This window comes from Bidens hawaiensis, unplaced genomic scaffold (assembly GCF_021521415.1).
Source record: "Bidens hawaiensis isolate Kalapana, Puna unplaced genomic scaffold, B.hawaiensis_p1.1 tig00021182_1, whole genome shotgun sequence".
NCBI lineage: Eukaryota > Viridiplantae > Streptophyta > Magnoliopsida > Asterales > Asteraceae > Bidens > Bidens hawaiensis.
Genome location: NW_027493276.1, coordinates 156377 through 169138, shown reverse-complemented (window position 1 = coordinate 169138; position 12762 = coordinate 156377). Strand labels below are relative to the sequence as shown.

General features: G+C 33.0%; 2 protein-coding genes across 2 annotated transcripts; one reads left to right on the top strand and one right to left on the bottom strand.

Annotated features, from left to right (window-relative positions):
- Positions 1-2215: 2215 nt before the first annotated feature.
- LOC143562912 (BURP domain protein USPL1-like) lies at positions 2216-3318 on the bottom strand. Its single transcript, XM_077050587.1, has 2 exons — positions 3243-3318; positions 2216-3113 (listed from the first exon to the last, which is right to left on the bottom strand). The coding sequence occupies exons 1-2, from the start codon at positions 3297-3299 to the stop codon at positions 2337-2339; spliced, it is 834 nt and encodes a 277-aa protein (XP_076906702.1). The 5' UTR covers positions 3300-3318; the 3' UTR covers positions 2216-2336.
- Positions 3319-8354: 5036 nt separating this feature from the next.
- LOC143562911 (uncharacterized protein At2g33490-like) lies at positions 8355-10029 on the top strand. Its single transcript, XM_077050586.1, has 4 exons — positions 8355-8382; positions 8679-8751; positions 8829-8965; positions 9045-10029. The coding sequence occupies exons 2-4, from the start codon at positions 8682-8684 to the stop codon at positions 9081-9083; spliced, it is 246 nt and encodes an 81-aa protein (XP_076906701.1). The 5' UTR covers positions 8355-8382; positions 8679-8681; the 3' UTR covers positions 9084-10029.
- The last annotated feature ends 2733 nt before the right edge of the window (positions 10030-12762 follow it).

Below are 12762 nucleotides of genomic sequence, written 5' to 3'. Positions count from 1 at the left end.
ATTAATTTATTCGACAAACAAACTTTTATAAGAAAGAACATGTTAACGTTCTAGTCCTTTAAGTTTATCATATTTACTTCAAGGCTCTTACATAAATAACGACCAATTTGAATCACCGACTGATCAATAACATGTCTTGACAGGGTACCTTGCAATTTTAAAAGAATAGCGTGATACATACCACCAAAGTTAATTTATTATTCGTCAAGATACAACAAATTAACCCATATGTGATGATGTATGCATAAACTTAGATGTCTCAAATATTCCAACTGACGTTATATTTATTAAAGCATAACTTGACATTCACTTTACGGAGAAATTCTACCCATGTGCAGCTGAATGTGCCTTAGAGTATTCTATTATGAGGACTAAATTACAGATTTGATATGAGACGATTTAAGATTAATGGAGTGCCGATAATGGATTAGTAACACTTGAAATCAAATCATCGTGTTGGAATTTAACATCACTGCATCTCTTGCCTTCCCTTTCTTTTGACTTGTTGCTCATTCGGCTTAATGAATTTGGCTCAAATCGCTTCATATAGGGCTTTGATTTTAGTGGCTCTTTTGTCAACTTTCTTGCTAAACTTAATTGGTGGTGTTCAACGGCATCACCATAAAGTCATATTGGTGTTATTGGATTATTGTGTATTTGTGTCCATAAACAACCTCAAAAGGGCTCAGGCGTGTAGTTTTATGATGGACCCGATTTTAAGAGAACTCAGCATGAGGCGAAACTTCGTCCCATTGACTAACTGTTAAAACTTACACTTCAATTTTATAATCCCGAAGTATTTACATTTCTAATTTCTAGCCTGGCTTATTATGCATATGGGCCTTAATCTTTGTTTATTTTACAAATGGGTTTATCCTCCTTGGGGCCAGCTTGAATATGAGTTAATCATGTTGGACGCTTGCTATCGCCAGTAAGACTCGAGCCCAAATTCTTGTATCTTTAAAGATGAAAATAAAACATTTATCGACCCACTGCAATTGGAGATGTTCAATCATCTTATGGTTTATATGTAACCGATTCATACTTTTTGACACGAATACTCGTAGAGTCGTAGTTGCTAAGGCCCTTAATAAACTGTCAATGGTGTTATTAGTTACTTCAGTTTAACCGTCAGTTTTTAGTGACTAGAAGGGTTGAATTTGAAATGAAGTCCAAATCTATGCAATATACAATACTCAACAATTAAAAAAAAAGAAGTAAATTATAAACCGAAATATCAATGCCAAACTTTGATTTAGATTCTCTATTAATTCTAGCTTATTGCATCGAATAAATAAAGTATTCTGAGAAAACGTGATGCTATGAGCTTTTAGGCTTTTCAATCTTCCGGTTGGACACAAGATCAGGTCATCTAGAGGAATAAAAGACCGTTTAGTGCGCATAAACAACTAACAACACGTGTAAGGATAAACTTATTATTTTATATTTAATTAACACATCTAACTTATTCAACGTACCTTATTTTATCGTAGAAATGAAAGAGAAAGATAAAAGATAAAGATAAATACGATTCCTAAAAAACACTTTTATTGATTTAGCACCTTTTGGACTTCATTATAAAATCTACCAATCACATAACATACGAGAAAGAGAGAATATATTCGAACACCTAAGTCATCAGCATGTAGAACATGCATATACCACAAATAAATTACTAGGGGTAAAACACGATATATGTGATACTGAAAATGTCCACTTAGTTAATTTTAGGTCGGGCCTTGGGTTCCTGTTTATAATATACCAACCTTTCAAAAAGAAAAAACAAACAATTGAAAATTTCAAATTTACAAAAAACATTGTACAAATAAGAAATACTCCCTCCGTCCCATTATAAGCGTCTTATTTTAACTTTTCAAGTTTTTCTTTTGCAACTTAGACCGTAAATATTTTTGTTCGTGTCATATAATACTTGATGAAAATTATATCAATGTAAAATACATTTAAAACCCTATCCATTCATATATTTTACATCAAGTATTATATAACACAAACAAAAATATTGCCGGTCAAGTTAAACAAGAAAGACTTGAAAAATCAAACTAAGACACGTATAATGGGACAGAGGGAGTATGAAATAAAAATTGTGAATCAAGCATTCTAATTTCAAAAAGTATCTCACTACCCGTGAAACTAAAATACATATTCATGAATTTAATCACTATATAGGCAAAACTTGTTATACATATGCCTAAAAATAAATATTACATTATTTATGATTTTCTCTCACAAAATAGCCACCTCTAGTCTACATATTACACACATACAAGCATATTATACAATCAATACTACATAGCACATCACTATCATCTACCGATCTACGGTGACGGTATCCACACAATGTTATCAGCAGGGAGAAAATGACACACCGGCGAGCTGCCAGGTTGGCCTCCAAGCACACGAAACGCCACGTGATCACTGTCCCATTTAGAAGTGTCCATGTGACAGACCGCGATAGCATCGATTATATTTCCATTTTCACCCCCTAAAGAAATCTCAAAAACCCTATTGTACCCCTTTTGACCATGACAATAGTAAACTGTATAGGGATAAGCCATGGTATGACAAGCCACCATATCAGATACATTAATCTCCGAAGGCTCCTTTAAAAAAGTATACCCTTGCAAAAGGGTATTTGACAAGTTGTGTAAATTGGTGGTCAACGCTTTTAGGTTGACCATACCAAGTATGCCACGTGTTGAGTCCAGCATGGACTCTAATGAGCTAGCACAAAACCGGGTCTCACCCGGTGTCGCCTCTAGCTCACACTGCTTGAGTGTTTGTTCCATGGCTAGGGCTTGTGGTGAACCTTCGGTTAATGATATGAGTTCGAGAAGATACGGGAGTTTTGAAGACGAAAATGGTATCAAATCGGATTGTTCTTGCGTTAATAACCGAGGAGTTGTTGTTGGATCGCTTACCGCGAAATATATAGGCATTTTTTTGCCCGAATATAAATCGTGTACGTGGAAGAACACGTTTAGAGCCGGATCCAATTCATAAAGATCGTTTTTCGGGTAAATACTTATATGATTTTCTTCCGTGTGACCGATCTTTTGGTACTTCTTGTCCATGATTTCACGACCACAACAAAACTGTCATAAGATCAAAAGGTTCAATTTAAAGATCAAGATTATTATTATTATTATTATTATTATTATTATTATTATTATTATTATTATTATTATTATTAAACATCAAAACAATTTTAGAAAGAAGCATACTTGTATGAGCAATAGAGCAAAGAAGATGAGAGTGCAACAGAAAGAAGATGAAGCCATGGCTGTTTTCAGAAGAGATGCAAAGATGAAAAGTGTACAATTGTGGGAATTATAGGAGAAGAAGGATAAGCATAAATCGATGATTTTTAATTTTTAAAACATATTTATATATGTATTATTATTTCCAATTTACGAATATTTAGTAATAAAATATAATAAAAGATATACTGCCCTTTGAAAGTCAAACGCTTTTAGATTTATTATATCTCAAGTTAGAAATGATTATTCATAAATATATAAAAATAATTATAATATATTAATAACCAACTTGATTAAGTTATATATTCTTGCCAGCTTTTCTTGAACTACAAATAAGTAGCCGACGAAATTAATCTTGACAAAGTTGTGAGGATTATAGTGTTTTTTTTTCAGAGTTATCAATAATTAGTTAGAAATATACCAAAAATTTATTGAATTCCAGTTTACCATACATGTATTATACACTTTTCACAATTACAAGAACCATCTACATATTATAATGTGCTTATGGGTCTAAGAGTATTCATAACATATTCTTTATATTTATATTTATGTGATTGAGTTTTCTATATTATATGGAGTAGTTGTAACTGGTTATAACATGAGAAGCGAGAAAATTTTAATGTTTATAAGTAAATATGGAGAAACACTGTTCACATTTCACTATCTATAACTTTTAAATGTTTTTTATAAAGTGGTTATATGTAGAGGGAAGAAATTTTAATGATAAAAGCAAATAAAAGTATTATTTAATTAAAAAAAAGAAAAATAAATGACTTTTATTGTAGTTATAGAGAAAATAGAGACAGGGAATGTGCCGAAACGTTGACCAACGAATGGCAATCACATCATGAAACTTTTGAGATCACCAATATTACGAGTAGGGACACGTTAAGGGTTAATGAAATAATGCAAGTGTTTTGGGTCTTCATTTAACTAAACCTCAAAGGTTCAAATTTCATTCATATCCAATCCTCTATTTTCAAATCAAAAATTACATTAAAAATAATTATATTTTATTTTTATTATTTTCAATTAAATAATACTTTTATATCTTTATTAATATATTTTTTCTCTTATTTACTCACAACCATTTTCAATAAATATTAAAACTTCTTATAGGATGCTACATGAACTTTTCAAATATACAAAAAAATACCTGCTTTTCTCTCTGCTCCACTCAGAAACCACTCTCTAAAATACATAAACCTCTCTCACAAAATTTGATGAGTTAAATAAGAATGCTCTAAGATTTGTGTTTTATAATTATGCATACAATTTGATACAAACACATGATGTAAGAATCAATGGATCAAAAGCAATTATTTTTTTCTTTTTTTTCTTTTTTTTTTGATTTGACAGAAACAGCCCCAAATTTTTATGTGTTTTGTGCCCTTAAAAAACTTGATACGACCATGATTAAAAGTAACTTTTTATTTAAATTTTCTTGGCATAACATGTATCTATTTAAGCTTTTCTCGTATCAACATGCTTCTTAGATTGGCCCATGGTGGACGTATATCCTTTCACAGCTCGTGTTATAAACAAAACTCCATTATACATTTTTAAAGAGAGAGTTGAACACTTCAGATAAATGAAAGTGTGCACAACACTTCGATAGAAGACTCGAAATCCCGTGTCTTTATGCATATTGGAGAAAGTATTCATTATGCAAACCGAGCATCAAAAACTTTAAATCTAAACTTAACTTAATTCGATTTCTGCTTCAAATTCTTTGAATCGATATAGTTTACAAATAATTTGACGTAAAATTGTGGTTTTGAATTCAACTTAACTCGAATACTTAATTTTGTTTTACATATATATTATTAGTTTTTTTTAAATGTGTTATTTGGAATGAACCGAACCCAAATTTTTGAATTCAAATTTATACTTTAAATTCGAGGTCAGACATAAAGTTTTAAACTTGAATAACCAAAAACTGATCCAATTAATATCCTAAAATCAAACACTTAAATTATAAATGAGTAAGCAATAACTTATGAAACTAACTATTTAGCCTTCCGTTATATTAAGTAAGCAAAACCAAGTATATCGTGTCCAAGCATTAATTTATGAAGATAAAAGGGAATAAAACAATAATGATTGATTTATTAATATTCCACTTGAAGCAAGTCGGCAACAGTTGATAAAAACACGAAACAGCCTTCGTCACCAGCCCGTTATGGGGCTAAAACTAAATAGAACCATAGGATCGTCACTTTTTAAAAAATCATATGGCTACCCGGTATGGGGCTCGATTCATCGTCAAGGCTGCCACGAGAGTAGAGGGAGCGAGGAAGTATGCGTGAAAAATTCCTCACATAGTTCTACGATGAAGAGGGTTGCGAGAGAGGAAGAAGAGGAGGGTGGTGAGGGTAGCGGTGAGCGTTGAGGAAGTGTCGACCATCCTCACTCGGTGATGAGGATGAATCAGCGATGGTGAGCGGCAAGTGGCCTAACCATAGCATCAGTTTGTTTTTTTGGTTATGGTTTGAGTTTTCACTTTTTGACTCACCCTAAGGTTTTAAAACTTTTATGTATATAAAAGAATCAAACTAATGTTTAATAATATATAAACATACATATGTAGCTAATAACCTACACTTACTTATGCTATATATATATATATATATAAATGAAAAATAAAACGAATTTATTTATATTGCTTTTACTTACTAAATGAGAAAAAAAGAAACAACATTACATTGATAACATTTTCTTTTATTTTTAAATATTTTAAACATTCCATCAAACACAAAAGGCTAGCAAAGAAGAGGAGCAGCAGTCAAAAAAGCAAGCGAGAAACTAGAAACAAAAGCAAACAAAGAGAGTATAACTGAACTTTGATGTTTCGATAAAGGAATCTTAAATCTTATTTAAAATCTCTTGTTTTTATGATGTACTTGATGACCTCCATAGGACTGTCGGTTTGTGGGGGGTGGGGGGGGGGGGTGTCGATGGCTTTTGCGGATATATAGATTTTGGTGTTATGGGCGCAGGCGTTAAAGGGTTAACGAAGAAAGCAAGAAACAAGAGGGCCATGCTGAGGTGGTGACTACTTCCGACGTGGAGGAGTGTAATATATACCGGCAGCGTTATACCCAAAAAGAACAGCTTAACAAAAATGTTGTTGCTTTGGTTTTTCGATAATATAATATTCTATAAACCATAATGTTTAAGAAAAAAACATCAAAATAATCATTAAGGAAAGCCAAAATGAACATGGAAACCATCTATATATGTAAGGGCTCCACGGAAAACAAACATGACCATTCAGAAGGTAACACTTGATCGAAATGTTTGTGTAGGTTTCCACTTATAACGGGTCCACAGTCTGAGAAACGATTTGCTGACACGTAACATTTTTCAAATGAAACGTCTATGTAGACACCTTGTGAAGGTAATCATTTGAGCCCTGGCCGATATCACTGAAAACGCTAGGCTGCTACTTAAACGTACATGTCATAGCCATTATCCCTAATAAGATAAATATCACATTCTTAATTATCTTGTTTTTCGTGAAGCCCTATACGCATATGCTTTCCATGTTTATATCAGAACTTCTTTATTGGTCAACTAGCTTTAAAACATGTGTGGTACACGGGATGCTTAAAATAAATAAAATTAAGCTATAGAGATTACATAATTAAATTGTAGAAAAAACCTATATTTTATTAAATTAAATGGTTTTATAAGTTCAAACTGTATTTTCTAATGTAATGTAATTCATACGAATACGTTATGTATTCTCACGTAATTATTTCATAATTACGAAATAGATGCACATAGTGTTTTTATAAGTTATAGTTATTTTTTTAATGAAATATCGGTTTCTAACAAAAGAGGATAAGATATTTCATTAGAATGACATAAAAAAACATCATATATAAAATTAGTATGAATAACTCACGATTTTGTATTACAGTTTCGAAAAGAGATGGATAGCAACTTATACCTATAAACACTAAAAGAAATGTGACTTTAGAATATGTGAATAAAAAATGTTATTCATTCGTAATTTAATATTTATCAACTTATACCTATAAACACTACAAGAAATGTGACTTTAGCGGTGACACCTAAAAAAGTCGCCGCTAAAGCTTTATCCGTGAAATATTCTCTCTGCCTTAAATCTGGCCGTCAATCAGAGAACAATCCAATGGCTAGGGTTTCATTTTACAAGAAAGGGAAAACCCGGGTGTATTTCCCTCACTTTTCATCAAATTTCAGAGACCAATTCATTTCATTTCACTCCACCACCACTACACGCCGCCGTCACCCACCAAGCACCCCCACCGCTACACGCCGCCGTCATCCACCAAGCACCCCCATCGCTACACGCCGCCGTCATCCACCAGAGCACCGCTACACGCTGCCGTCACCCACCAGAGCACCATCACCGCTGCACATCCTTGTCGGACGTATTTCTCAGTGGAGAACCACCACGGATGCAGCTCGGTGGTGGTTGGAATTATGCAGCAAGCACCCTCAAATTTTAGCTACCGATTTGTGAAAATTTGGTTAGTATGAACAGATTTATGCTTAATATGAACAGATTTGAATGCGTGTAGGTAGATTTGTTCTTAATATAAACTGATTTGTATGTGTGTAGGTAGGTTCAGTTGATTATGCTAATTTGGTTTGATTATTGTTTAATTATGCACTGATTAGGGCTTATATGAACTGATTTGTATTGATTTGCTCGATTTGATGGTGATTTGGGCTTAATATGAACTTATTTGTGTGTTAGCTTGTTTAAAAAAAACTGATTTGTATGTGTGTACTTGATATGAACTGACTTGTATTTGTTAGCTTGTTTAATTTTTGGGCTTTTAGGTACAATACATGTAAATTTATGTATGTGTATGTATTTTCCGGTGAGACTTGCTGCTGACCGGGTTCGACATTACTGCTGTTGACGCGTTGGTTCGATATCACCTGATCAATACCTGACCCGTGGTATGTCAACTGATTTTTCTAATTTCTTTACTTTATTTCATGTGTTCAGGAGGCTTATGAGCTACTACTTATGCAAAGTATTACTTTGTGTTTGTTTGCTGAGATTCCACTTGCAGCTATCAGTTATGTTTACCAACATAAGGTCTTGTATTAGTGCATCATATGAACTTACTTTTATAGATACATTAGTTTTCATTTTCATTTTAATATTTTAACTGTAATGACCATAATCTTGTAAACTTAACATGTTTAGAAATTTACAGGTTATTGACCAACTCACATATTGGGAAATGAGAAAAAGAATGCAGAGTGTTGGAATCTAAAGCATTTTTGAGACAAACAAGTAACAAATATACCTTTTCAATATTTTTCTTAATTTTGATCATTAACAAAATGTCATGTGGCTATAAGTTATGATTGGGTTTTAAACTTTCACAGGATATGCAAGACATGAAAGATTGCTGTGACAGTTTACTTTTGTCCGCGGCTGCGACTGCCAACAGCACATACGGTATGTGACTGAAACCAACACTTTATAAAAAAATCTTATCTAGTGTCTTGATGCTAATATTTGTTATATGTCTTCAGAATTCTCGGAATCGTTACGGGAAATGGGAGACTGTCTTCTCGAGAAAACCTCACTAAACGAAGACGAAGACAGTGGTAGAGTGTTGCTAATGCTAAGAAAGGTGCAGTTTGAAATACAGAAGCTGGTTGATAATTATGTGAGTTAGTTGTTTATATTTTAGTAGCTCGTTTTCGTATGTATTACGGTTTTATGACACGTTTACACTCGTTTTCCAGCGCAACCATATTTCCCGGACGATTACAGTCCCTTCTTAATGAATTGCTTGTAGTTGAGGTTTGTATATATTATATATGTTTTTTGTATTATCATAATTTTCACTTATTTTATAACTGAGGTTGTGGCTAATGTTTTTTTTTAAATGTTTTGTTTGCAGGATATGAAAAGGCAGTGTGACGAGAAGAGGTACGCATTAGCTTTGTATATAAATTGATAACTAAATAGTGAATGAGCCGAGCCCGAGCTAGAAAAAACAACTCACGAGCCGAGCTTTATAAAAAGAGCTCGAAACGAACCGAGCTCGAGCAAGACAAAACGAGCCGAGCTTGAGCCTAGTTGAGTTCGGACTCGGCTCATTTACATCCCTGCCACTCTTGTATGCTCATTGTTTTTAACCATTTTACTATAATTTTATTAGGTCCAAATAGTCATTATTTAGAAGATATTTTCTCAAGTTTTCTCATTCATTGACGTGCAACTTTTCAATAGGTAATGATATGTTCATGTCAAACTCGTTATCTCATTTTCTAAACTAGCATTCTTGCTTTTGTGTTAAGTGTATTGATAATATGTAGTTTTGTTTTAACTTATAGTGTATACCTTATTCTGTAGGATTAAATTCATGTTTCAAGACCCGAGATTTATAGCACATCCAGAAATCTCGCAATTTATGGATTCGAAGAAGGCATCAAATAAAAGAAACAAAGTTGATACGTACGAGGATGACGAGATATGGACTAGTTAGTTTTTTTTGTTTTAAATATTTGACTTTAAACAAAGTGTTTGTGGTTTGCTTTAATTGTTTCTTCTATGTTTGACTTAAAACAAAATGTTTATATATATATCCATTGGTTAATGGTTAATGGTTGTGGTTTGTATTTGGACAAAGTTTGCATTTATTTGTTTTAGCTGCAAAAAGCGGGATTGCCGAAAGCACAAAAAAGGGGCAAAAAAGAGTATTAGCGACGACAATTGCGGCAATAGCGGCGACAAAGGCGTCGCTAAAAGCCCGCCGGAACTGACAAATGGATTTCGGCAACACCTGTTGTCGCCGCTAATACTCCTTTTGGACCATTAGCGACGGAATATTAGTGGCGACTTTTTAGCGACGATTTTAGGGGTCTTTAGCGACGACTTTTGTAACTGCTAAAAGTCAAATTTCTTGTAGTGAAATATCGTTGATTGAATTTTACCACATTCATCTTCTACCATCAAAATTATATATAAATTGATTAATTAAAAAAGTAGATATGATTTCCCAAAGATATAAATATTTTTATTATAATGACATAAATACTCGTACACAAATATTATGTTCACATAAATATGTTTTCATTAAAAATAGAATAATATAATTTGATCGGGAAATTTGAGCTAGGAGTTAATCTCTAAGTTGCACGAGTCTCTATTTTTTTAATTAAAATAAATAGATGTTTGGTTTGATGATTTGCCTTATTTATAAAACAACTAACTTACAAGAAAATTAATCATGACCAACTTACAAGAAAATTAATCATGACCCCCTTTTGGTCACTTTGGGCCACCTTAGTTATAAAAATGAGTCAAATTGTACAAAATATCATGGAATGAAGTAGAAGACTTTATCACAAAACAAGAACATTATTGGTGTTTGACATTTAAAAAAATATAAGGTATCAATCTAGGCACGATAAACATTATTCATTCTATTGGTCAAAAATAAAAAGAAAATATTAAATTAATGTAACTTTTATTGAACGATAAATATTATCCATACTCTAATTTTATAACCATAAATCTACTCATTTGTTTCGGTTTGAACCCGAAACTTCCCTACTGACAAATCTACTCATTTGCTTATGTTTGAACCCGAGACTTTCCCTTTAACCTAAATCTTTGTGTGTTAGTGTTGATTTCTACAATTACATCAAGGGGCAAAGGAGGCATCCAGAGCATAATCAAAGCTTAATAATTAATTTCTTGAAATGATAAACTCTATACCATACATATGTAAATATGTAACTAAATAGTAAATACTCTCAAATTAAAACAGGAAATATTCATTTTAATAAATGAATATTTCCAATTTTGAATGAATGTTAATATGAAGAGAACATTAAATTTGGGCCCTAAAGGAAATTCGTCTTCTAAGGAAACGAACCAAGGATCCAAAATCGGTTTGGGTGAAACTGGTTCGGTTCTTATTCACTTTGTCGATTTAAAATCAGTATGGGTATATATACCTGAAATCCAATTTAGAACTTGGTTTGGAGCTGATTCAATCCAACCTTGTATGATTTTCATTTAGAAGTCGGTTACCAAACCAATCCGATTTGAGCTAAACTTGTTTTGGCTTTGTTTTATTCGATCTAAATTTGTCATGTCTAAAAAAATGGTTTTATACACCACTAGGTGATGGTTGGAATTTAGGGGATGTACATATTCTTTTATTTTCACTTTGTTGTTTAGATTACATGGTAAAAATACCAAAATGTCCACATGTGCTTTGCGATTAATGTAATGTTCATCCATTATAAAATGATTAATGTAAGGGTTAGATTAAAAGTACACCCCTAATGTTCATTCATTATAAAACAGAAAAATGTGATAAGGCTAAAGTAATAGTTCATGTCATCAATGAAGATTAAAAATAGATCATGATTTTTAAAAATATGATTTTTTTTTACTATATGACATTCAATCTTAAGGATATTTTGTTATTTGAGTGATTAAAAGACTTTATCTCTATCAATCAGTCATTAAGTGGGATTAATAATAAATAAAATTATTTATGTATAGAAAGAATTTTAGTTTCTTTCTCTGGTCATTAAGTACTTTCAATCAACTACTTAAAAATTATCATTATGTCAACATGAACAATCTTAACATTTTTTCCAGACAGAATTACAAATTTTGTTCTTTAAACAAAGTCAATTTATGGTTCATGTCTTTTATTTTGTTTATTTGCAAGCGGTATCCTTTAAACATTAATTTCCTACACGTTATGTCTTTTTACGCTAATTGAGTTAGAAAAACTCAGTTAAATGACAACATGTGCATGGCATGTGATGGGCAAAATGGTCATTACACTTTTACTCATCTTCATCCCATCAATTTATCTTCTATCTCCCTCCAACCTCCTTACCAGGTCACCACTCCAACCATCATACCACAACCACTCCGGCCACCATACCCCCACCCACCCCGTTGCAGAGAAGCTTTCACAATGCCCAAACCCCCTAACCTAACCTAACCCTCATCCTTACCCTAGATATTCCCCAAATTGGCATCAAACATAGGGTTTGTAAAAGCATCGATCTTTGACGGATCTGGAGGATGGAAAAGCATTGATCGATTGGAGATGGATTTTGAGGTAAATCAAACGTTGGTGGCGGAGTATGGTGACTGCCATGGTGTTATCAGGTGAGGGTGGTGGAGGCGGTGGTGGTAGAGTGTCGATAACCATCGATGACCTCCAATACTAAGGTTGCCATCACATCACTTCCGCCATATTTCAGAAAGGCTCAAATACGATGGCAAAATTTCGGGTTTGGACTTCTTTTTTTCGTCAATCGATATGAGAAAAACAGAGGTAGGACAAGATGAGTGTATGTGAGTTAAGGGTTTCATTAATTGAGTTTTTTTTGGTGATGTTGTGGTGCTGCGACGGTGATGGAGTGGTGGTCGAGTGCTGCGATGATGATGGTGATGGTGTGGTGATGGTGGTGGCATAGAGGG